Below are 23,460 nucleotides of genomic sequence, written 5' to 3' on the forward strand. Positions count from 1 at the left end.
GTGCATTATTTTCTCTGTTTTATAGTCAACTCTGTTAGAAAAATAAAGGCAATGTCAAGAGAGATGTAGGTGTAAAATAATGTTTGGTTCTCAATCATTGACTTGTGCTTTTCAAATCATTTTTTTTAGTTTGCTAAAAAAAATCAGTGCAGTCAAAATATTTAGATTTTTATGCAATACTAAAACACTTTTTAAATATGCTTTGTTGTTACGAATAGTCCGAATAGTCGATGCATCGATATGCGGAGCCGGATTCGACCACCAATCGATCTCACAGTCTAATCTTCGCGGGTGTTATGAAACGAGGATCATACCATTTTAGCAATATGGGGGTGCTAAATTTTTAAAGACGTGGCGCGGCGCTGTGCAGCGCTGAGCTTCACGTCCGTTGTGCGACTGTTTTAAGGACGCTGAGCTTTGCGCCGCACCTTTAAAATTCAAACACATTCAATGAGTGCGCACTCACGGGCGGCGACCATAAAAATATTCGACAATTCTGATTCGAATGTGTAAATCCTTAGTCGAGGATTTGGGGCAGGTTGGGACAAAAAGTTGGGACAAGTCATGTTTTAATAATAATAATAATAATAATTCATTACATATATATAGCGCTTTTTAGACACCCAAAGCGCTTTACACATAGAAGGGGGAATAGTTTTCCACAGTTTTCCACTATGTGGCACCCCCTCTTCTTTTTATAACAGTCTGCAAACGTCTGGGGACAGAGGAGACAACTTGCTCAAGTTTAGGAATAGGAATGTGTCCCATTCTTGTCTAATACAGGCTTCTAGTTGCTCAACTGTCTTGGGTCTTCTTTGTCGCATCTTCCTCTTTATGATGCGCTGAATGTTTTCTATGGGTTAAAGATCTGGACTGCAGGCTGGCCATTTCAGTACCCGGATCCTTCTTCTATGCAGCCATGATGTTGTAATTGATGCAATATGTCTGGCATTGTCATGTTGGAAAATGCAAGGTCTTCCCTGAAAGAGACAACATCTGGATAGGAGCATTTGTTCTACTTGGATATACCTTTCAACATTGATGGTGCCTTTCCAGATGTGTAAGCTGCCCATGCCACACTCACTCATGCAACCCAATCAGAGATGCAGGCTTCTGAACTGAGCGCTGATAACAACTTGGGTTGTCCTTGTCCTCTTTAGTCCGGATTACATGGCGTCCCAGTTTTCCAAAAAGAACTTCAAATTTTGATTCATATGACCACAATACAGTTTTCCACTTGTCCACTGTCCATTTTAAATGAGCCTTGGCACAGAGAAAGTGCACGCTTCTGGATCATGTTTAGATATGTCTTCTTTTTTGACTTATAGAGTTTTAGCCATCAGTGGCAAATGGCACGGTGGATTGTGTTCACCGAAATGTTTTCTAGAAGTATTCCAAGTATACAGTATTCCATTCCGTGTGCTTAATTTGCCTAAATCAAGTAACACAAGGAACATTCATAGTTTGTCAAAATGTGTAGGGCATCCAAGTACAGAAAATACACATATTGTGCACAGTATACTATAAAGTACAGAAATAGAATTTATAATTAGAGTTGGTATGCTATAACAAACCCTTATTTTATCAATCATGCATCTGGCATGTCTATTAACTGTTAAAGGGATACTTCACCGCTTTTTCATATTAAACTATGTTATTCCCTTAAATTAAACGAGTTGATACATACCTTTCTCGTCTCAGTGCGTGCACTTAATCTCTCTGACGTGCGGTGGCGATCTGATAGCATTTAGCTTAGCTCCCTAAGCCCAGTTGATTCACTATGGAACCAAACAGAGATCAAGTTAGAAGTACCAAACACCTCCACGTTTTCCCTATTTAAATACAGTTACACGAGTAGTTGAACGATCAAGTATGGTGACAAAATAAAACGTGGCGCGTTTCTAATCGGATTAAAAAGGAGAACTATAATGTATGGAGAGTACTTCGGCTCGGCGCAGTAAAAAGTCCCGGCCGAAACATCTTCCCTCACATCTCCCTATTGACAGAAATGAGAGAGTGAGGGGGAGATGTGAGGGAAGATGTTTCGGCCGAGACTTTTTACTGCGCCGAGCCGAAGTACACTCAGAAGTGCTAATCCGCCATACATTATAGTTCTCCTTTTTAATCCGATTAGAGAAGTACCACGTTTTATTTTGTCACCATACTTGATCGTTCAACTATTTGTGTAACTGTATTTAAATAGGGAAAAGATGGAGGTGTTTGGTACTTCTAACTTGATCTCTGTTTGGTTCCATAGTGAATCAGCTGGGCTTAGTGGGCTAAGCTAAATGCTATCAGATTGTCTCCACGCGTCAGAGAGATTAAGCGCACGCACTGAGACGAGAGAGGCATGTATCAACTCGTTTTAGTTAAGGGAATAACATAGTTTAATATGAAAAAGCGGTGAAGTAACCCTTTAAATATGGTTACTATTAGTGCACAGTATATACTCCATACAGTTTTTCACTGTTTGAATGCATTATGCAATGACAAACATTCCAAATACACTAAGTTGTCAAATGACCTCATTATTTTACATCCAGTCATCTTAGAAATAAATGTTTTTCTTTAGATTTTTCTGTTAAAGGAATAAATTCACTCAAAAATGACAATGTCATCATTTACTCAACCTTATTGTGTCATTCCAAACTCATAGGACATTCGTTAATCTTCAATAAAAGTTGAAGTTTATCTTTTAATGAAAACGGAGAGCTTTCTGTCCCTACCCAGTTGTCATCACGTTTAAGCTTCCGCAAAAACCAACGAGATTCATTTTCGTGTGTTATGCATCACATTTGAGCTTCTGTAAGGACCCATGAGGTTCATTCTCATGTTGTGCAACATATTTGAGCTTCCAGAAGAACCAATGAGGTTTGTTCTCACACGTCAAGCAAAACTACAGTTTTTGTTTATATTCGCTGATCAATGGACTAAACTGCAAAAATCATGTGGATTAGTTTCACAATGTTTTTCTGAACTTTCTGAAGCAGTGGTAGTTAATCATTTATTTTTTATTATTTTAATTTAATTTCATGGTGACTTTAAGACTAATACTTTTTGCTTCTGCACAGCAGTTTGCGAGACTGTGTCCCAAAGATTTCACCGTTTTCTCTCTCTCTCTCTCTCTCTCTCTCTCTCTCTCTCTCTCTCTCTCTCTCTCTCTCTCTCTCTCTCTCTCTCTCTCTCTCTCTCTCTCTCTCTCTCTCTCTCTCTCTCTCTCTCTCTCTCTCTCTCTCTCTCTCTGAGCTGATGCTGAGAAATCAGAGAGAAAGAGGAAAAAAGCTGTGGAGAATACAAAAGATGTCTCATCAGAAAATGCTGGCAGAAATAAAGCCTGCAAGCGAAGCGCTGTACAAAATGACAGTCAGTTTATAGAAAGATGACAGTTGTGCATCAGTGTGTTATGTAACAGAGGGACTGTCAGGTGAAGTAAGCTCATGCGATCTGGTCTCACATGAACTCCAGATCTTCTGTTTAGGGGAAAAATATGTGAATATATACGTGAATATATATGTGAATGTGATGCTTTACTAGAAAGAGCAGTGATGCTTTCAATAGATTAGGAATCATTATCAGGTCACTTCCTGTTTAAAATGCTATTTAGAGAATTTGTGTTTTCCTGAGGTTGAAAATAGTGACTATTATAAATCAAATAAAAACAAACAAACATAAAAAAGAGCCTGCAGTCTCTGGTATTAAACTTCAGCAAGCTGAATTTTAAAGCAACTCTGGCCAGACATTTGTTCAAGCCTGGAGCTGTTTACTCCGTTTATTTCACAGCACTGTTGGGAAGCTACTTTATCACTGTACCTGCTTTATGCAACACAGTTTCATTTTACACAATATGGTTCAGAAATATTTTATTTTGATGCTTAAATTCACTGTGTGTGGTCTTGGTAAACTATGTTATTGGGACAAAATATACCCACAAGGATGGCGATTTCTGAAATCCATTTTTTGGCCCTCATGAGGAAAACAGCTTTTAAATCATATTATGTTTTTTGAAAATATAAAAATATTATATGATGTGTAGGTTTAGGGGTATGGGGTTACAATTTACAGTAAGTAGAGTATAAAAACGTTTTGTGTCCAATTATGTCCCGGATGTAGTTTTTGGTATTGAGGTTAAGGTTAACTTGCCTTGCGTTCTCTATAAAACAGTGGGTTATGGACACAAAGACGAGACGGCACACAATAGTTCTAGCACTATTGCAGCATTTTTGCATGTTCTGTAGACAGGATGACCATCCTCAATTAAGTTTCCCTCAGGACTTAAAATAGGACCACACAAAATATGAGCACACCTCAGATTTGGCCCTGAGAACAAATCGCTGTTACTGCATGATTTACAGCTAACCTTGAAAAATACTCAGATACACTTTTCTTAACTGTCCATTTTCTTATATATTCTGATTCATTTTAAGTTTGTTCGGTTCAGATTATAAAATAATTCAAGATGAGTGTCTGTCCATAAGCATTGTAAATCTTTTTTTATAGTTAAATATTTAGCTGTACACTTCTGTTAATCATTGTTTTCAAACTTTGTTGTATTTAGTGTACAATTATAATTACATTTTAATTTTTAAATTTTAATGCTGTCAAAATTCCTTTAATGGGCTGGTTCACTCAAAAATGATGATTTTGACATTCTTCTTTCAGACAAATATAATCAGGATTGTATTAAAAAGTCCTGGCTCTTACAAGCTTTATAATGGCAGTGGCTGCTTCTGTTCTGAAGTCCATCATCAATCTATTATAAAAGTGCTCTATACGGCTCCGGGGGTTAATAAAGGCCTTCTGAAGCATGCATTTGTGTAAGAAAATGATCCATACTTTACAAACTGTAATCTCTAACTTCCACAAACTGTCGTACGCACATTCACGAGAGCATGTTCCAGTGTATGAAACAGGACGCTCCGGTGAGAATATTCTAGTTCTCACGAGAACTAAAGTTGCTTTGTCCTCTGCGCTTCCTCGTTCATCACCGGAGCTTACACTACGCCTGCATCCTCCGTCATACGCTGGAACAGCAGTCTCTCGTACAAGAGTTAACAGAAGTTAGAGATTACAGTTTGTAAAGTTTTAAATATGGATATTTTTCTTACACAAACCCATCGGTTTGCTTCAGAAGGCCTTTATTAATCCCTGGAGCCATGTGGAGCACCTTTATGATGGATTGATGCAGTTTTATGATGGATTGATGCACTTTTATGGACTTTAAAACAGAAACAGTCATTATAAAGATTGCAAGAGCCAGGACATACATACATATGTACATATATATATATATATATATATATATATATATATATATATATATATATATATATATATATATATATATATATATATATATATATATACATATATATACATATATATATATATATATATATATATATATATATATATATATATATATATATATATATATATATATATACATATATATATATATATATATATATATATATATATATACATATATATATATATACATATATATACATACATACATACATACATACATACATACATACATACATATATATATAAAAAATATGATTGTATTCGTCTGACAAAAGAATGTCATATACACCTAGGATTTTCATTTTTTGGGTGAACTAATTTATATAATCTGATATATTTTAGTAATCACATTTTTAAATTAATTGATTATTTTTTGAACAAGTTATATAGCTAGTTTTTGTTAATTTGTACATTTTACTACCTTTTTAAAAAGGCTAGCTTCACTCTGATGTAATCACTCTGATCATGTAATTATGAGTAGCATGAAACACTGCAAATGCATCACTTCACCTCACTGTTTTCAATTAATGTTGATCTTTTTCTATTAATGTAAAATATGAGTAAATATGATTTTCTTCAGATGTCTCAGTCTGTATTACACCCCCCTTCTACTTCGCTGACTCGATTAAGCTGTCAGCTGTTTGAAAAGCAGAGAACTGTCAAGGCCCATTGTCCCATAACTCTCTCATAAGAGCCATGTGTAAATGGCCAAGAGTACCCTCAGGAGCTGCTTGTCTCCTCTAAATGACGTCTTTCTCATGTCCTCACTGAGTTTCATTGCATGAAGTCCGGTCATGGTAATGGCACCCGAGAGTAACTGTCGTATTTGCTATTGAGGAGCGTTGCAGCGAGCGGGCACGCCGCTGACGTCAACCCTTCACGCTGAGATGTTTGGTTCCCTGTGAACACCAGATCTGAGTTTAGCCCTGGGCCTGGATCACATCCATCTTTCTGCACGAGATAAGCATGCTCTGGCTTTGCCCAAATTCCCTGTTGTTTATGCATCGTTCGCCAAAGCATGTGACTACTATGCTTATCTCCAAATGTCTGGCAATGCAACTCTCTCTATATGGAGCATGAGGAAGAAGAGAACAGCTCTTCCTTTCTCTCTCTCCTTTACACATTAGTTAAAAAGATGAGTATCGGAGGTACTGTAACACATATACACACACACACACACACACACACACACACACACACAAACAGATCTCCTTCTGCTCCCCTCCCACCATGTCCCCGTCGTACTCTGTTGGCCACGATAAAGAGCAGCCCCGCTCACAGCCGCCATCAGCCGCTTGCCAAAGCGTTTAATCTCTCTGCAATTTCCCACCGCTCTGTTTTCCCACTGATCCGTCCTACGTCCTGCGAGTGGGGGGGATTTGGGACAGTTCTAGAGGTTCAACAAAACGGTCCAGGAGAGAAAAAGGTGTGGGTGAATCTCATGAAGCCTGACCAGGTCATATATCACCCCAAACCAAAAGAAAGAGAGATTAGTTTTTTTGAGTAGTTCAAATAAAATAAAGTCTGTTTTTAGAACCACTGTGTGCATTGTGACATTGTGTTCATGATAACTAAGAATTTTTATCTGCGGTTCTCAGTACTGTAATGAGGAAAATCTCATTAAAGCCAAAAAATATTTTAATTGCCTTATTACAAAATTTACGAATGGGTCAAGGGACTGGATCATTTTACATTTCTTTATCTAGTTATTTTTTTTAAATCACTCTAAATTAAATGTTTAAGTTGATAATTCTAGCTGATTTAAATGTACTATTCCTTTATTTCATATATAGATTATAACTATTGTAATGTGTATGAAAAGAGTATGAGTCAGTTTGCATAATTGTCATGTAAATGAAGTCACAGTGCAAAACCCATAATGCTCCAAAATATGCTTCATTTTTCTTTCGATTTTAAAGGGGAATATGAAGCCTTCCACTGAGATAAAATAACAATGTAGGATATGAAGTCATATTGTGAGATTTAACCATTGCATGGACATTTAAAAAAGATGTTCCCTTCATCTCGGTGGCATGAGATTTTGCGACTTGTAACATTATCTATCTATCCAAACACACACACACAAAAACTGGACTTAATTTGATTGTTTGGTAGGTATGGGGGGGGGGGGGGGGATGGGGGAGTCACACTCTGTCTTTGGGGTGTATATATAACAAGCAATAACATACATATATATAGAGAGAGAGAGAGAGAGAGAGAGAGAGAGAGGAGAGAGAGAGAGAGAGAGAGAGAGAGAGAGAGAGAGAGAGAGAGAGAGAGAGAGAGAGAGAGAGAGAGAGAGAGAGAGATATAGTCTTGTGTAAATCTGAACATTTTCACACAGAAATCAAGGCCTGGTACTAGAGCACAAATGCAATGTTTAACAAACATGCTCACTCGCTCGCTCTCTCTCTCTTACACACACACACACACACACAGCTCCTGTTCATTTCTGCTTATTGCTATTGGTTATATTTACATATTTAAAAACACAATTATTCTAAAGTTATATATGTATATTGCATTTGATTTATTGAAATAAATAATTTGTGAATACAATCTGATTTTTGAGGTTTTTTGTGTTATTTTAGTTATATTTTTGTAAATTTAAGTGGAATTATTGCACTTAACTTCAACACTTCTTCAAACAACAACAACAAAAAAGTAACCTTTGATACTGAGTATTAAAGCTACACTGTGTAACTTTTTTTGTTTATTCTTAGCTAAAAACACTTAGTTCTTTCAAAAATATATGTGCTGATTAATGTATATTTACTTCTTTCAAGTAATAAAGTATTCTCGTAAGTTTATAATATGCCATTGAAAATACATACGGGTGAGGGGTTCGAATGCCGGTCGCCATGTTGCCCCTCCATCTTGAAAGTACATTAGCCAAAGAGGGACATACCCGTAAATTCAAGCTTCGCCTTTCGCGTTTTAACACTCAATGGCACTGTGCCGAATGTGAAAAGGGGGATTGCCATGTTAATCTTGGACTAAATCGGCCACTGTAGGAGTTAAAACGAAATCAGAATTGAGAGGAACAGAAACTATTATTGACTGGGTGGTCATATACCTTTACACCGCTAGATGGGGGAAAATATCACACAGTGTAGCTTTACGGGGAAATGAGGACTGTATGAGAGTTGAAGTTATATAATGAGATGTATAGTCTGCCGTTGCAACTCTGATGCATAAATATAATCCAGACGTCTTTTTCTGATATTCCTCTATCTTCCGATGACCTTGTGTAACCTTTACCATCTTCTTGCTTAGCAGCTTATCGGAGGGTTTCCTTGTGACTTAGAAAACTGTTTTCTAATTATAGCTCGAGCAGTAAGCAGTGTTTTACGACAGATGTTCTGAAACCGATTCAGCGCAGCCTCTGTGTCTTTGAATCACACAATCTTCCCCCTAATTGAAGGAGTATGTTGTTTACATAAACACTCGAGCGGTGACGGCCGGTGCTGACGGTTAAAATACAGCTTCGGCATGAATACGTTCTCCTAATCAGAGCAGAAGTCATGTGACGAGGCGGCTGTGGTTATCATTGTTTGAAAGGAGGCTGGTGCTTTGTTTACATCTGGTGTTACAGAGGCTGAAAGCTGGCCAGACCCTCCTCTCCCCCTCACTGTCTTTCTGAGCTGTGAATAATAGATAAAGCCACGGTGATGATTGGCACCACATCTCTTCTGTATGGAGGAATGAAAGACCGCCATGCCAGCTAGTTAATACGCACCCCGCATCACAGCGAGAGCAGGACCTCTGCGACAACTCGCCATTCGGCCCTCATTTTCAATTCAAAAGCGCCTGTTTTGCATTTGCAATAACAGCAGGAGCATCTAAATGGAGGAATGAAGAGTGTCTCACTACAGGTGCATACGCAGTATGTCTGACTAACTAAAACACAAACTAACTGCATGATTTTATCTACTTAATGATTCTTCATTGATCTATTAAATCTTTGATTTATTGATGTACATTGTCCCACAAAAACTCAAAATGACAAAATCACTTTGACTTTGAATGAACTTGAAGGTGTCATGAACTGGCTTTTAAAAAAATTATCAACTAATGACGTTTGTGTGGTTTTTACATTCAAAAACATCATAACTAATAAGTAATAGGCTCTTTTCTACACTGGTTTTGAGGCTCTCTTCTGAACGCTGGGTGTTGATGGGCGTGACGCACTGGAGACTTGGAAGTAAACGCCCACGGCTAGGATTGGATAAGATTTGCTTATTTATTGAGCTTCAGCTCCCTTGTCACTGTCAGTTCACATGAGGGAGGGATTGTTTTGAAAGCAGCAACCGGAATGATTCTCTCGACCCACAGGGCTTGTAAATATCTTCATCAAGCAATGTCGGGAAGAAGCCCACTGTGGATTTTGCACCAGTGTGGGCTCGGCAAAAGTGCACATTGAGGTTGCATATCGACCGATAAAGGGGGGCACTCGCAAACACCCTTCTGAATCTTAAAATGACAAAATGACACCCTACGGTCTCATGGACTCATGGACAGCCATGAGTCCACAAGACCGAGAGTGCATATTAAGTGTGCCATTTGGGACAGGGCCCAAGAGTTTAAATGGCACACAAGAGCTTCCTAGTAGCCTATACGCTGAGATTTTTGTGATGGAAAGGAAACCAGAAGGGCAGAAAGTGGCATCCTGTTTGTTTTCTTTATTTTACTAAAGAAGTGGTGTACACAAATGAAAATATACCATTAGACCAATTTGAATGATGTCCTACTACTCTTATCTACGGTGACCCAGTAGTGCAGCCGTACAACGGAAACGAGCCACAACACAACGAAATCTACGGTTTGACTGTTTTGTTCGTTGGATATCCTAAATGTTTTTGAGCTGGTTAAGATGAACCCTTAGTTATAGACTTGCCAACTTGCTTCAGTTTTCTGGTTGACTTGCTGCTCTGTGCTGTCTACACCAACTAGTTCTTGTTTTTGTTAAGCCTTCTTAATCCTATAATCGTGTTGGCCTGCGTTTGTCTTTTGGCTGATTGCATGTATTAAGCAATGATGGGTTGGTTTGAGAGACAGAGGGAGGGAGGAAACCACAACTGGGGTCTGCCATCAACATGCAGTCAGTAGGCTCTATTGTGAGCAGTTTATTTAGACGTGTCTAAATGACATGCCCGCGCACATCTCTATTGGGAGATATAGAATAATTTTATGTTGTCTACCTTAAATGTCTAGGTTTTTAACTGATTATTAGGCCGTTTTAAATGCATGATACTAACACATGATAATCCTTTCTGGCACATGGGAAAACATCAACTTTTCACAACTTATTTTCATACAAGCTTATACTGTACAATACATGCTTATGAAGTGATCACATTGAGCTTTGGTGCTTTTGCAGAAAAAAAAAGCTTTACATTTAGATTAAATTTGATCCCATTCTTGACTCCATAACTTTTTGTCCCGTTTCTATGGGCTCTGTCAATATAAATTGACTTTTTTGGTTTGAATGGTGCAACTATTGTTTCCATTAGTTTTTTTCTTCAATGGCAGCCCATAGAATCATATTGTAAAAAGTTGTGAAATTTGGCATGCTGATAGAGAACAGTCCAAACATTGACCACAGAAAATGTTGAGTCTCTAACTCAGTCCTTCTAGCGCCTCTACTGAAAATATAAAAAAAAATCGAACTCCTCCTAGCCGGTTTGTCCAATTTCCATACAATTTTAATCAGATCATCTTGAGGTGAAAAGTTATCTGAGAAAAGCTTTTTGATATTCCCAACTGTTCTTAAATAATGCGCAAACAAATTTGAGAAACAGTACGCCAAATTGGACATGAGGCTATATCAATTTCAGATTCAGATTCAGACCAAACTTCGTACTGGTCACAATATGAAAAATTGTTGTTGTTTTTTTGCTTATAACTTCCGAATTGTTTGCCCAAAAATCATAAATTGATTTAGTGCATTTTGAAGAGTCAAATGGTACCCAATTTTCCCATATTAACAATCACGAGCATTGTCTTTAAATGCTGTATTTTAAGAATGCATTAGCGCATCATTACAAAGCTCGATATGTGCATCGGCACCATGCCCTGAAGGTACATAAAAGATATTTCCAAAAATGCTTATAACATTTAATTAATTTTGCCTATATGTTATGATAAAAATGGTCTTCATAGATTCCTTTCAAGAGAAACCTAATGGTCAAAAGTGATAAGCAAGTTAAAGTGATTGTTTTTTGTTTGTTTTTTTGTTTTGTTTTTCCTTCAGTTATTTTAATAAATCTGGAATTACTTATTGTTGCCATTTTTCTGAAGTTCCTAGCCATACTTTCATGTCACATTGCTCTTTTTTTGTGCTTGGCCCTGATAATTGGCCCCAGCTATATTATTATTTCTAGTATTTTATTTTAGCTAAGCAACGTCTAAACTATAGGCACCCTGCATTTATTTATTTTTCAGCAAATTTCACGATGCATACAGTTATCAATAAAAGTGTGTTCTCACCATGTTTAAATATATCACACAGAAACATAAAGAAAAAGTAATGCAGAAATGTGGAAACCCATAATTTCAGGATTGACCAGAAGATGATTCCTGAGAATGTGCTTTCAGGCGTTGGTCTCAATTATAGGTTGAGATAAAAGGTGAAGATGATTGACTGAGAGGTCAAACAATGAACTGATCTTGACTCTCCTTCTTAAGGTTCACCACCTGTTTTAAAGCAAATCACTTTAAAGATTAAACATTTGCCCTGAGCTAAGGAATCAAACTCTTTTTATTCAGTAGTGTTTGAAATCCAGAACGACTCTTTTGAATAATGCAGCATTTTTACAGCTGTTGAGAACCTGCAGGCAAATTTAGTGCTCCATGTTGCATGAATTAGAAGAATTCTTACAAGCCCTGTTTCTGAAGAACAGACATTTACCGTCTAATAACTCGGTTTAAAACGGTTTCACAGTGTCACCCGTTGCCTCCATCTGTTGGCTTTTTAACGGATGCATGATACTGCAATAATAAACTACAAAAAAGTTCTTCTCACGAAGATCTAATTGTCATAGACCATTGTTTTTAGTTGGGATCAACAACGACAGGCCTTCTGAGTGGCACAAAACATTTGTAGTCGCACATGTTCTCCAATGGTCCATAAAAGGCAACAGACACTTTTTTCGGGTTTTGTCGGGCCGATTGAACATGGAGAATCAGAATTAGAATATCTATCTCAGAAGTGATGTGCTGTATGTGTACGCCTGATGGGGTTTGAAGGATCAGTTCTACATGTCTCCTGTGTTGTTTCCCCTCAGACTAAAGAAGAAGTCCCAGTCGGTGGATATCGGCTCTCAAAGTTTTCCAGCACGGCTCATCCCGAGTCTGTCCTTGAACAGATCTTCTCCACCTGTTGCCAAGACAACACCATCTGAGGTGCAAGAAAACAACACCACCAATTCCCAGCGCTTCGGGCCACGGTTGCAGTGACCTGAAGCGAGGATACACCATAGGTAAATGAGCATCCTGCTCTCTTCAGTATTCACGATTGTGTGTGTGTGATTCTTATTTTGCACTTTATCTCTGTGTAAATGTGTGTGTGCATGAAGATGTTCACTTAAGATGAGTGAAAGTAAGTTCTGATAGCCTCTGCTTGTTCTCTTCTGGTTCTCTGCCCTTTTCATCTCATTCTAAACGCTGTCTTTTCCTCCTCATAATCTCTCAACTCTCTTCTCTTTCTCCTCTCATTCTCATCATTCTTATTCTCATAATCGTTTCCTTTCATTTTCATCGATCTAATCTCTTTCTCCAGATCTCTCCTCTCATTCATATATTTCTCCATAGTTTTTCATCTCCATCTGTTTTTGGTCTAATCTCTTTCTCCTATCATTCTCTGCTCTCTTCTCTTTCTCCTCTGCCTCATCTTTCTCATCTATCTCCTCTCGTTCTCCTCTTTTTCTCTTAGATCTCACCTCTTTTTCATGCCTTGATAGTTTCTCGTCTCCATCTGTATTTACTCTCATCTGTCTCCTCTCGTCCTATATTTACTTCTTTCAAGTAATAAAGTATTCTCGTAAGTTTATAATATGCCATTGAAAATACGAACAGGTGAGGGGGTTCGAATGCCGGTCGCCATGTTACCCCTCCATCTTGATATACATCAGCCAAAGAGGGACATACCTGTAAATTCAAGCTTCGCCTTTTGCGTTTTAACACTCGATGGCACCGTGTGGAATGTGAAGAGGGGGATTGGCCATGTTAATCTTGGACTAAATCGGCCACCGTAGGAGTTAAAACGAAATCACTGGATGGCCATATACCTTTTCACCGCTAGATGGGGGAAAATATCACACAGTGTAGCTTTAAGACTAGGTGATTTCACGCAACAGAGATATCACTTTTACTCAGGACATGCATAGGATTCCATTCATTATGCTGTAAGACTGAAAAAGCTAGTATATGCCGAAATGTCTGAATGAAGAACAAGGGCTCTCTGAGAAAATAAAGGAAATTAACATCTGAACTGTCCCTCACACACCACTGGAGACGCCCTATTACACCGTTTTAAGTAATAGGGCTGCCCTAACACGCAGTAATGTTAAAGCTACACTGTCTGTGTGATATTTTTCCTCATCGGTGAAAAGGTAAATGACCATCCAGTAAATATTAGTTTCTGTTCCTCTCAATTCCGATTTCGTTTTAACTCCTACGGTGGCCGATTTAGTCTAAGATTAACATGGCTTCCAGTTCGGCCTCGCGGCAACCTCCCGTGATCTCTCTTGAAGCCTATACAGAAGTAATGTAAACTGCAAGTCCTCAACTGGCCACTAGGGACAGGCTCCAGAAGGGAGCAGAATGTCATTGAGCCCCATGTTAAAAATCCCAACTTTACAGCAGAAAAAAACATGTTTACAGCAAGGTACAAATTGTGATTTTGACCTTCATAACAGCTGTGAGGGGGGTGAATTTTTTTTATTACCCATTCGTTTACGTTATATAAAGCCTTAAAGCCCCACTTGGCTACTTTTGCTCTCGGGGTCCCCCCACAGTTTGGAAAAAATAATGTCCTCAACTACTGTCGTAAGAGCTGTCATCCTACAACAGGGGATGCCATCGCGCGTGCATTTGTTGACATGACAACCCTGATAGCCCTGAACTAGTGATGCGCGGGTCGTCTCATAACCCGCGGACCCCGTATGTCTATTTAATGGTCGCGGGTGCGCGGCGGGTTGTAAAAATATATTCAGTGGTGCGGTGCGGCCAAATAACTTCATAAAAGCGTCCCGCGGGTCGGTGCAGAACTCACAGTTCCTCTGAACACTGCAAGAGGATTTTGAGTTCTTCTGGCGTCGCGTGTGAAATGTCTTCATCCCAAGTAACGTTACAGTCAGTGGCATATGCTTCAGCATGTCATATGAATATAATTTCATGGGTTTTATTTTTTTCAAATGCCAAATAATCACGATGCTCACGTTTACAAGCCAGCGTCATTATAGTAGTCTATTGGTTAGCGTTTTACAGAATCTATATGATACTTCAGTTCAATGTTTGAGTGGTAGCTCACCATAACAAGCAGGACAGCATCGGTCGGGCACGCCTCCTTCAGCTCACGCCGACAAGCAAACGCTGGTCCAATGTTGATTCTCGTCCTGCCTTTAATCCCATCACTTTTTCATTTCCTCTTATTGCTTTACTCCAACAAAACCTTTTCTTTCTTATTTGTCTCTGCTGCTTCGGATATGACTATATTATCCGACGAACAAAGTTGGGCTCGCACATCCGAATGTAAGGAAGTGTGGGTGTTGGTGGAAGTGACGTATATGCCGTAAAGCAGTCGAATTTTGTAGTTCTTTTTTTTTCTCGGGTTACTACCCGAAACCCGAAGTTTAAAAGTACGATTAAAAACGATACAGACCCCATCAGGCTATGGCAGACGTGTCATTCAACCTATTGTAAGTCGATTTATCATCACAAGAGTCTTAAAAAATATATTATGAAGGTTGAAAAGTTACCTAGTGCTGCTTTAAAAGTTCTGCATAATTAAGGGAGTGGTTACTTTGAGTGACAGGTGGATAGCCATTTATCCGCCGTCTATAGTCATTGCGTTTCATAAGCTCCGCCCACATCCCCTTCTTTTGCCCATATTCTGTTATCCGGAAGTGACATGCGATGACTCGCTCGCAAGATGGCAACGCCCAGCTCGCCCCTACTTTAAGCTTCAGAACGGCTAATCGGAATCCTATGGGTGACGTCACGGACACTACGTCCATTTTTTTTTTTACAGTCTATGGTCTGAACTAGTAGATGCATGAAAATAGCTCCTGATAAAGAGGTTGACTGGCTCAAAGTATTTTGAGTATTTTGAAAATACAAAAATACTCATCTTAAATGTATTACATTAGATTTTTTTCCAAAGGCTTTTAAATACAAAATAGTATTTTGTATTTCAAATACATATTTTAAATATATGTATCTGGAATACTGCCCATCCCTGGATGGGGGAAAATATAACACAGTGTAGCTTTAAACATTGACTGCAGAATGTTGCAATTTCACCAATCAGAATCAAGTTTTCCTGAGAGTCGTGTCATAAAGAGCGATATTTTATTATAATTTCCCACTCTTTAAGGTTATTGGTGATTTTGCTGTTCTCATTGTTTGACTTTCTACTGTCTTTGAAAGGCCGCGCCCTCAGGCAATCACTGCAAATCACGGCACAGTTTGCCTCCTCATAGTGTCTCTAATTGGTGGAGAGGACCGCGGGAGAGAGATGTGTTATCGATGGCGGCACGCTGGGCATCTTTTCATCCTGTGTCAGAACCGCCATTAAAACCGCACCGCATATCCTGCTACATTTTAATAACCTACCCTCGTGTATCCCGCCAAATTATACTGTCATTTCCAGCTCGATGTGAGCGATGGTTAGAGTGTTTTAATGTTTTTAAATGAAAATGACCCTGACAGGCCATTCGGTCTCCTTAAATGAGAGTGGTTTTATAGCAGGTAAGTGCATATGCTGCAATAAGTGCTTTTGGTTTGCTGCAAATGGGTCAGGGAGAGCAGGTATAAATGTGTCTGCGTGGACATAAGCGCAGATCTAGGGGGTTATGTGGGAAATGAGCTGCAGGTAATCAGCAGAGAGGAGTCAGGTCCACGACGGTCCCATAGGGTCCTGTTCTAGCCTTAATACCTAACTCACCTAATTCTGTTAACAAGATACTGGATAGGCTCTTATGTAAGCCTCCTTTATCTGATGTTTATCCTATAGTTCTTCAGGATGACGTTATCTAGCCTCAGCCTTTGGTGCCGGTTCTGATGGTATATGTGTAAATTTAAGCAGAGATCAAGGAGGAATTATATGTGGTTGCTCAAAGCTACATGGTTTGGTGATTCGCTAAAAGCAAAAAAGTGCCTGAAATAGTCAACATTTTGGAGTCAGTAACCCCCTTTCTGTTTTGAAAGAAATTAATCATTTTATTCAGCAAGGATGTATTCAATTTTTTTAATTGAAGAGAGAGTACACACTTAAAAATAAGTGCCATGAAGAACCAAAAATGGGGTTTCACAGTGATGCCATAGAAGAAACATTTTTGGTTCCCCAAAGAACCATTTTGTGAAAGGTTCTTTAAAGAACCATTTTTTTCTAACCATTTTATAGTCTAAATAACTTTTTTGCCCTACATAGAACCTTTTATGCAATGGAAAGGTTCTTTGGATATTAAAGGTTCTTCATGGAACCATACACCCTGCCAAAGAACCAGTTAAAGGGATAGGTCACTTTAAAATGAAAATTCTGTCATCCTTTACTCGCCCTCAAGTTGTTTCAAACCTGTATGAATTTCTTTCTTCAGCTGAACACAAGGGAAGATATTTTAAAGAATGTCAGTAACCAAACAGTTAACTGGAGCCATTGACTTCCATAGTAGGAAAAAAAATACTATGGAAGTCAATGGCTCCTTCAGCTGAAGAAAGAAATTCATACAGGTTTAAAAACAACTTTAGGGCGAGTAAAGGATGACAGAATTTTCATTTTAAAGTGAACTATCTCTTTAAGAAACTTTATTTTTAAGAGTGTAAGGATTAAAGATTAAAATACTAACTGTTTTAACTGATAACTGTTTTAAAATGTATAATAATAAGAAATGTTTCATGAAGGAGGTTTCTGGATCATGTGACACTGAAGACTGGATAAATGATGCTGAAAATTCAGCTTTGCAATTAGAGGAATAAATTATATTTTAAAATATATTCAAATAGAAAACCGCCATTTTAAATGTTAATGATATTTTACATTAAAAAAACTTCATAAGAAATATGAATATATAATATAATATATAGTATATAGAATATAATATACTCTTCATAAGAAAAAGAAAAAACAGTTGCCAAGCCAATTTTTTGAACGGTAATGAATTTAACCAAGAATTCCTATTATATATTAATTATATAAATTCCTATAGTATATTTTAAGAAATTTGACAGAGTTGCAGTTACACTTGATTTTAGATTCATGGATTTGATGAATCTCTCTTTTGACTTTTTCTAAATTTTAGCTTCCCTTCAGTCGTTGTTTTATGTCATCCTCCAGCCGTTAAATGTAAGCGTCTTCCTCCACATCCGAGCTAATGCGCCGTCATGCTTATTGCCTCTGTATTTCCGTTCTCATTAGGTGGCTGAGTATGATTTGCTGTCTGTGTGTTGGGGTGAACTGTCAGACTGCACACAACTGATCACAGCATTAATGGTTGTGGAAAGGTAGAATGTTTGTCCTGTTCGTGGGTCTCCTCTCTTCTCATCAGCTTTGCCTCGTTATGCTGAAATGTATTCTGAAGGTGCTGACCTGTGGGGTCATGAGAGATGCTGTATACGGGATGAAGGTCTGTTTTACAGAGAAGCAACAGACGAGGGTGCAGCATGCTAACAAACAAATGTCATCCTCATGAAGAACGGTCAGGCTGTTGGGATCTCTGAGCTTGGTTTCTAATTACCCATTGTCTGCTGCCCTTACAGACCTCTTACTGTCGTCTGCTGGTATGCATTCACATATTCCAGAACTTGAAAATAGCAGAAACGATGTAAGTGTGTTTTTCAGTGAAAATCATCCATCCATCCATCCATCCATCCATGTCAGGTCAAGTCATTTTAAGTCAACTTTATTTATACAGCACTTTTACAATGACGATTGTTTCAAAGCAGCTTCACAGTGTTAAACCGGAAAATATTGCAACAAAATTTGATTCCGCTGTGCAGTCATTATGGAGAAAATGATGTTATCAGTTTATTTTAATTCATCATATAGTGACAATATTGGCAGATCAGTATTATAGTTTATAGGCAATATAAACCAGGCAATATACACCAGAGTCCTGCAACGGGTCGGGTACCCGCGGGTATCCGCGGGTACCCGCATAAAAGTGGCTAAAACGGGTGGATTATGACATTTATAAAATTCACGGGCGGGGATGCGGGCGGATAATTAACTCTGTGCGGGCGGGTAGTAGCGTGGATGGGCGGATGAAAAATATGTGCAATATTTCTGTGGCAAAGTGAACGCGAGAGCGAGAGAGAGAGAGACCAGGGCGTGATTGTGAATGAGCGTCACCTGCGAGCCACACCGGTCTCGAGTCCTCTGAGGGAGCTCGGAAGCATATAAGGACGAGAGATCACCAGACCTGGATTTGACGTTGAGTTGTGTTTACGTTTTATTATGCGTGTGCGCATGGGAGATGTCCATGAAGGGCTACTCACGTTACTTTCGTTTTGTTTGGTTAAGTCTTTTAAATGTTCGCTGGTTCCCAGCTCCTTCTTCCCCCATCCAACATTTTGTAGGCTATTACAATTTCTATGTCCAAATTACCATTACACATACACGCAACAATGATATACCATTTGACCCATCACGTCACCACCACTGCGACATTGAAACTTTAGTTGATGCCTCTCGTAGCGCAGAAGGAGCGAGCGTTGCAGGAGTAGCAATGGATGAAGTAAAAGTAAAGCTGGTGAGTGGAGTAGCTATATGAAATTGTTGACAATGAGTCTTTAAAGGCACTTTTGCCTGTTTCATTAGCCCATTCATGACGCTGTTGATGTTGAGAGAGGTGTAGGATAAAAAAATAAAGCATTTTAATTTGAATGTTTTAGCGTGTGTGATTTATCGCGGGCACGGGTCGGGTAACGGGCCAAATATTAACGGGTTTGGGCGGGTACGGATTTAATTTTGAAATTTTCACGGGTCACGGGTCGGATCTGGTGCTAAACCTTGCGGGTACGGGCGGGGGCGGGTCTCCAAAAATGGACCCGTGCAGGACTCTGATATACACATTCATCTAAAGGATTATTAGGAAGACCTGTTCAGTTTCACATTAATGCTATTATCTAATCAACCAATCACATGGCAGCTGCTTCAATACATTTAGGGGTGTGGTCCCGGTCAAGACAATCTCCTGAACTCCAGACTGAATGTCAGAATGGGAAAAAAAGCTGATTTAAGCAATTTTGAGCGTGGCATGGTTGTTGGTGCCAGACGGCCGGTCTGAGTATTTCACAATCTGCTCAGTTACTGGGATTTTCAGGCATAACCATTTCTAGGGTTTACAAAGAATGGTGTGAAAAGGGAAAAACATCCAGTATGTGGCAGTCCTGTTGGCGAAAATCCCTTGTTGATGCTAGAGGTCAGAGGAGAATGGGCCGACTGATTCAAGCTGATAGAAGAGCAACTTTGACTGAAATAACCACTCGTTACAACCGAGGTATGCAGCAAAGCATTTGTGAAGCCACAACATGCACAGCATTGAGGCGGATTGGCTACAACAGCAGAAGACCCCACCGGGTACCACTCATCTCCACTACAAATAGGAAAAAGAGACTACAATTTGCACAAGCTCACCAAAATTAGACAGTTTGAGACTGGAAAAATGTTGCCTGGTCTTATGAGTCTCGATTTCTGTTGAGACATTCAGATGGTAGAGTCAGCATTTGGCGTAAACTGAATGAGCATGGATCCATACCTTGTTACCACTGTGCAGGCTGGTGGTGGTGGTGTAATGGTGTGGGGGATGTTTTCTTGGCACACTTTAGGCCCCTTAGTGCCAATTTGGCATTGTTTAAATGCCACGGCCTACCTGAGCATTGTTTATGACCATGTCCATCCCTTCATGACCACCATGTACCCATCCTCTGATGGCTACTTCCAGCAGGATAATGCACCATGTAGGGCCCTATAATTTCCGCGATCACGGAATCGCGGACGGAATCGCGGAATTGGCATATTAACGCGGAATCTGCATATAAACGCGGAATCTGGTGTTAATGCAGCTTTCCCCGGAATTTTAAATATTTGTAATGAAATTCTGTGTCGTGTGGGTTAAGAACGTATGTCTGAGGAAAGTGCAGACGGGGGGAAGCAAATCTCCGCGACACAACCCCTCCCGTCATTTCAGCTCGCCCTTCAAAACAATGAAAGTATGGCGAAGTTGGTCTCCACGGCTCTGCTTTCGGCTTCGAAAAAGTTAAGAAACTCGACGCTAACGGTGGTTTCACACTGCACGCGCAGGCGGCGCAGAAGCTTTGGATATGGAGAGCGGGAGCCGCGCGCTCGTTGTGCTCAGGCGGCATTGGTCGCGCGCGCACCTGAGCCGCGGCTCGTGTATTGCACAGACGGACAAATATTGTCCATTCTGTCAGATTTTCCGGTGTTCTGCTCGACCCCTGTCATCTCGTGCTTTGATTTATAATGGGCACATTAGGCATCAATGCATATCTGCTGCAAATGCGACCGTTTTCCCCTCTGTTCCAAACATGCATTTAACATGCTGTAGCCTATGGGTAGTTTACATGATAAGTAACCTTAAAGTTAAAATTAAGCATCTAGTTTTAATCATTTAAAGGGGCCTTTGAAGTTGGGGGACAAAACTTCAGGCAGTGTTGTGTTTTCGTGTATTTTTATTTTTCACAGCTCTGGATATCATAATGGTGATTGTTAAACACACAGAACATTTCACTACATGATTTCATGGTGAAATGTGTTATTTTTAATGTTAATTTTCAGCTTTAATTGTTTTACTTAATAGTACTGTATGTAAAAGATGATTCTTATGATTATTTTTTTTTTTAGTTCTTTTTAAAAAAAATTACTTGAAAGAAAAAGCTACTGGAGCACTTTCATTTTAACTTATATAAACTATTATAATTTATTTTACCGGAAAGTTTAAAGCTAATAACCATTAATATTTGAAGTACTTGAAGTGCAGTGTTATGTCAAATATCATATTTGTCCTAAAAAGTAAATGTGATGTTTGTTACCTCAATAAATTTAAGGTCATTCCTATTTTTTGTTTTATGTTCTATTATATTAACATTAAAAGCAAACTCTTTTTTCACCAAAATAACAGTGAAGGGTAAAAAAAAACTGAATTGCCAAACATTTTAACGGAAAAAAAAAGGAATCTGCAAAAATTAAAACGGAAAAAACGGAATTTGCAAAAATTAAAACGGAAAAAACGGAATTTGGGAAAAAATAAAACGGAATTTGGGAAAAAATAAAACGGATTTTATAGGGCCCTAACCATGTCACAAAGCTTGAATCATTTCAAATTGGTTTCTTAAACATGACAATGAGTTCACTGTACTAAAATGGCCCCCACAGTCACCAGATCTCAACCCAATAGAGCATCTTTGGGATGTGGTGGAATGGGAGCTTCGTGCCCTGGATGTGCATCCCACAAATCTCCATCAACTGTAAGATGCTATCCAATCAATATGAGCCAACATTTCTAAAGAATGCTTTCAGCACCTTGTTGAATCAATGCCACGTAGAATTAAGTCCGTTCTGAAGGCGAAAGGGGGTCAAACACAGTATTAGTATTAGTGTTCCTAATAATCTTTTAGGTGAATGTATGTGTGTGTGTGTGTGTGTATATATATATATAATATTTGTATTTCATAAGATGCATTTAATAAATCCCACATATTAATCTTGCATCAACACATGTTTAATTTGGTCAATAAATAAATGTTTCCTCCTAGTAAATATAAAGTATTCAAAAAGAAAATTGAAAATACAAATATTTTTTACATGTTTTCATAATATTTTATACATTTCAATGCATATGATAATTGTTTTTTAAAAAAAAAATTATTATAAAACTTTAGATTTATAGTCATATATTTAACACAAAATATCTATGTCTGACTGGCATCTATTACTAGTTGTATAAATGAAAGCATGAAAATCACAAAAACATTCATACATCATGTTTGTTTGCACACAGCAGTGTCCTGCTATTACCCATGTTATTTACACACTTGAATTAGATGGGTCTGGGTGTTAGCTGGAATGATGGCGGTGCAGGGATGGTTACTGTAACCAGCCTGCGGCCTCCACCTGCACGCTCCATCAGCGCCCGACCTGCTGACTCCAATTCAATTAGCAGCAGTTCAATAGATTGAGCAAGTGTTCAGCTCAAGCGTGGCTACCGCAGGCTTCTCTCAGGCTGCAAAAGGAGCCGCATATATTATCCAGGAGAAAACGTCTGTGACATTTACTCTCTTGTGCTATAAAATGCAGAAGGCCACTATGGCAGGCCTATTTAGAGTTTATGACTGGTCTGTTAGGCCTAGAGGAGAATTTGACAGTTTCTAGCACTCCGCTTTGTATAGTGGTAATGTTTATTTGCTCAAATTGATGCAGCCTCGCATGTACCTGATCTCCAGCATGCCTGTGTATCCTTCTGTTTACAGAGGCACTGCAAATGAAGACACCACTTTCGAGCAGAAAAATAACCCCACGTCATGTAGACAGGATTGACAGACACCCCTGAAGGCTTCTGTGTTGGTAACACACATTATCAACAAGCCTGTGACTGTTAAACGGCAGAATTATGTGAACCATGTTGCACTCGGATCAATCACATCCCATTTGGGTCAGCCTTAGCTGTGGTGCAATGGCACTTCATGATGTCATTACTAACTCCGCCCTAGTTGAAGCTGACCTTTGTGTTTCAACTGACTGACCTGCCTTACACCAAGTAATCATAGTTAATGCTGCTCACGGCCTGGGCTTCTGGGACATGCAGAGTTTAGACGGAAAGAGAGGGATCCAGGATCACTTGGTGAAGAGGTCAGGTATCATGGTGGGTTACCTGAGGCGAGTCCTGCAGCTAATATGAGGCTGTTTGTCAC

General features: G+C 39.0%; 1 protein-coding gene across 1 annotated transcript in view; it reads left to right on the plus strand.

Annotated features, from left to right (window-relative positions):
- oxr1a (oxidation resistance 1a) overlaps window positions 1–23,460 on the plus strand; it is a 200,328-nt gene that overhangs the window by 23,574 nt on the left and 153,294 nt on the right. The window contains 2 exon segments of the mRNA XM_067448060.1: window positions 12,597–12,759; window positions 12,761–12,791. Of these exon segments, the coding sequence (XP_067304161.1) occupies window positions 12,597–12,759; window positions 12,761–12,791 (194 nt within the window).

The sequence above is a fragment of the Pseudorasbora parva genome, chromosome 7 (genome assembly GCF_024679245.1).
Source record: "Pseudorasbora parva isolate DD20220531a chromosome 7, ASM2467924v1, whole genome shotgun sequence".
Taxonomy (NCBI): domain Eukaryota; kingdom Metazoa; phylum Chordata; class Actinopteri; order Cypriniformes; family Gobionidae; genus Pseudorasbora; species Pseudorasbora parva.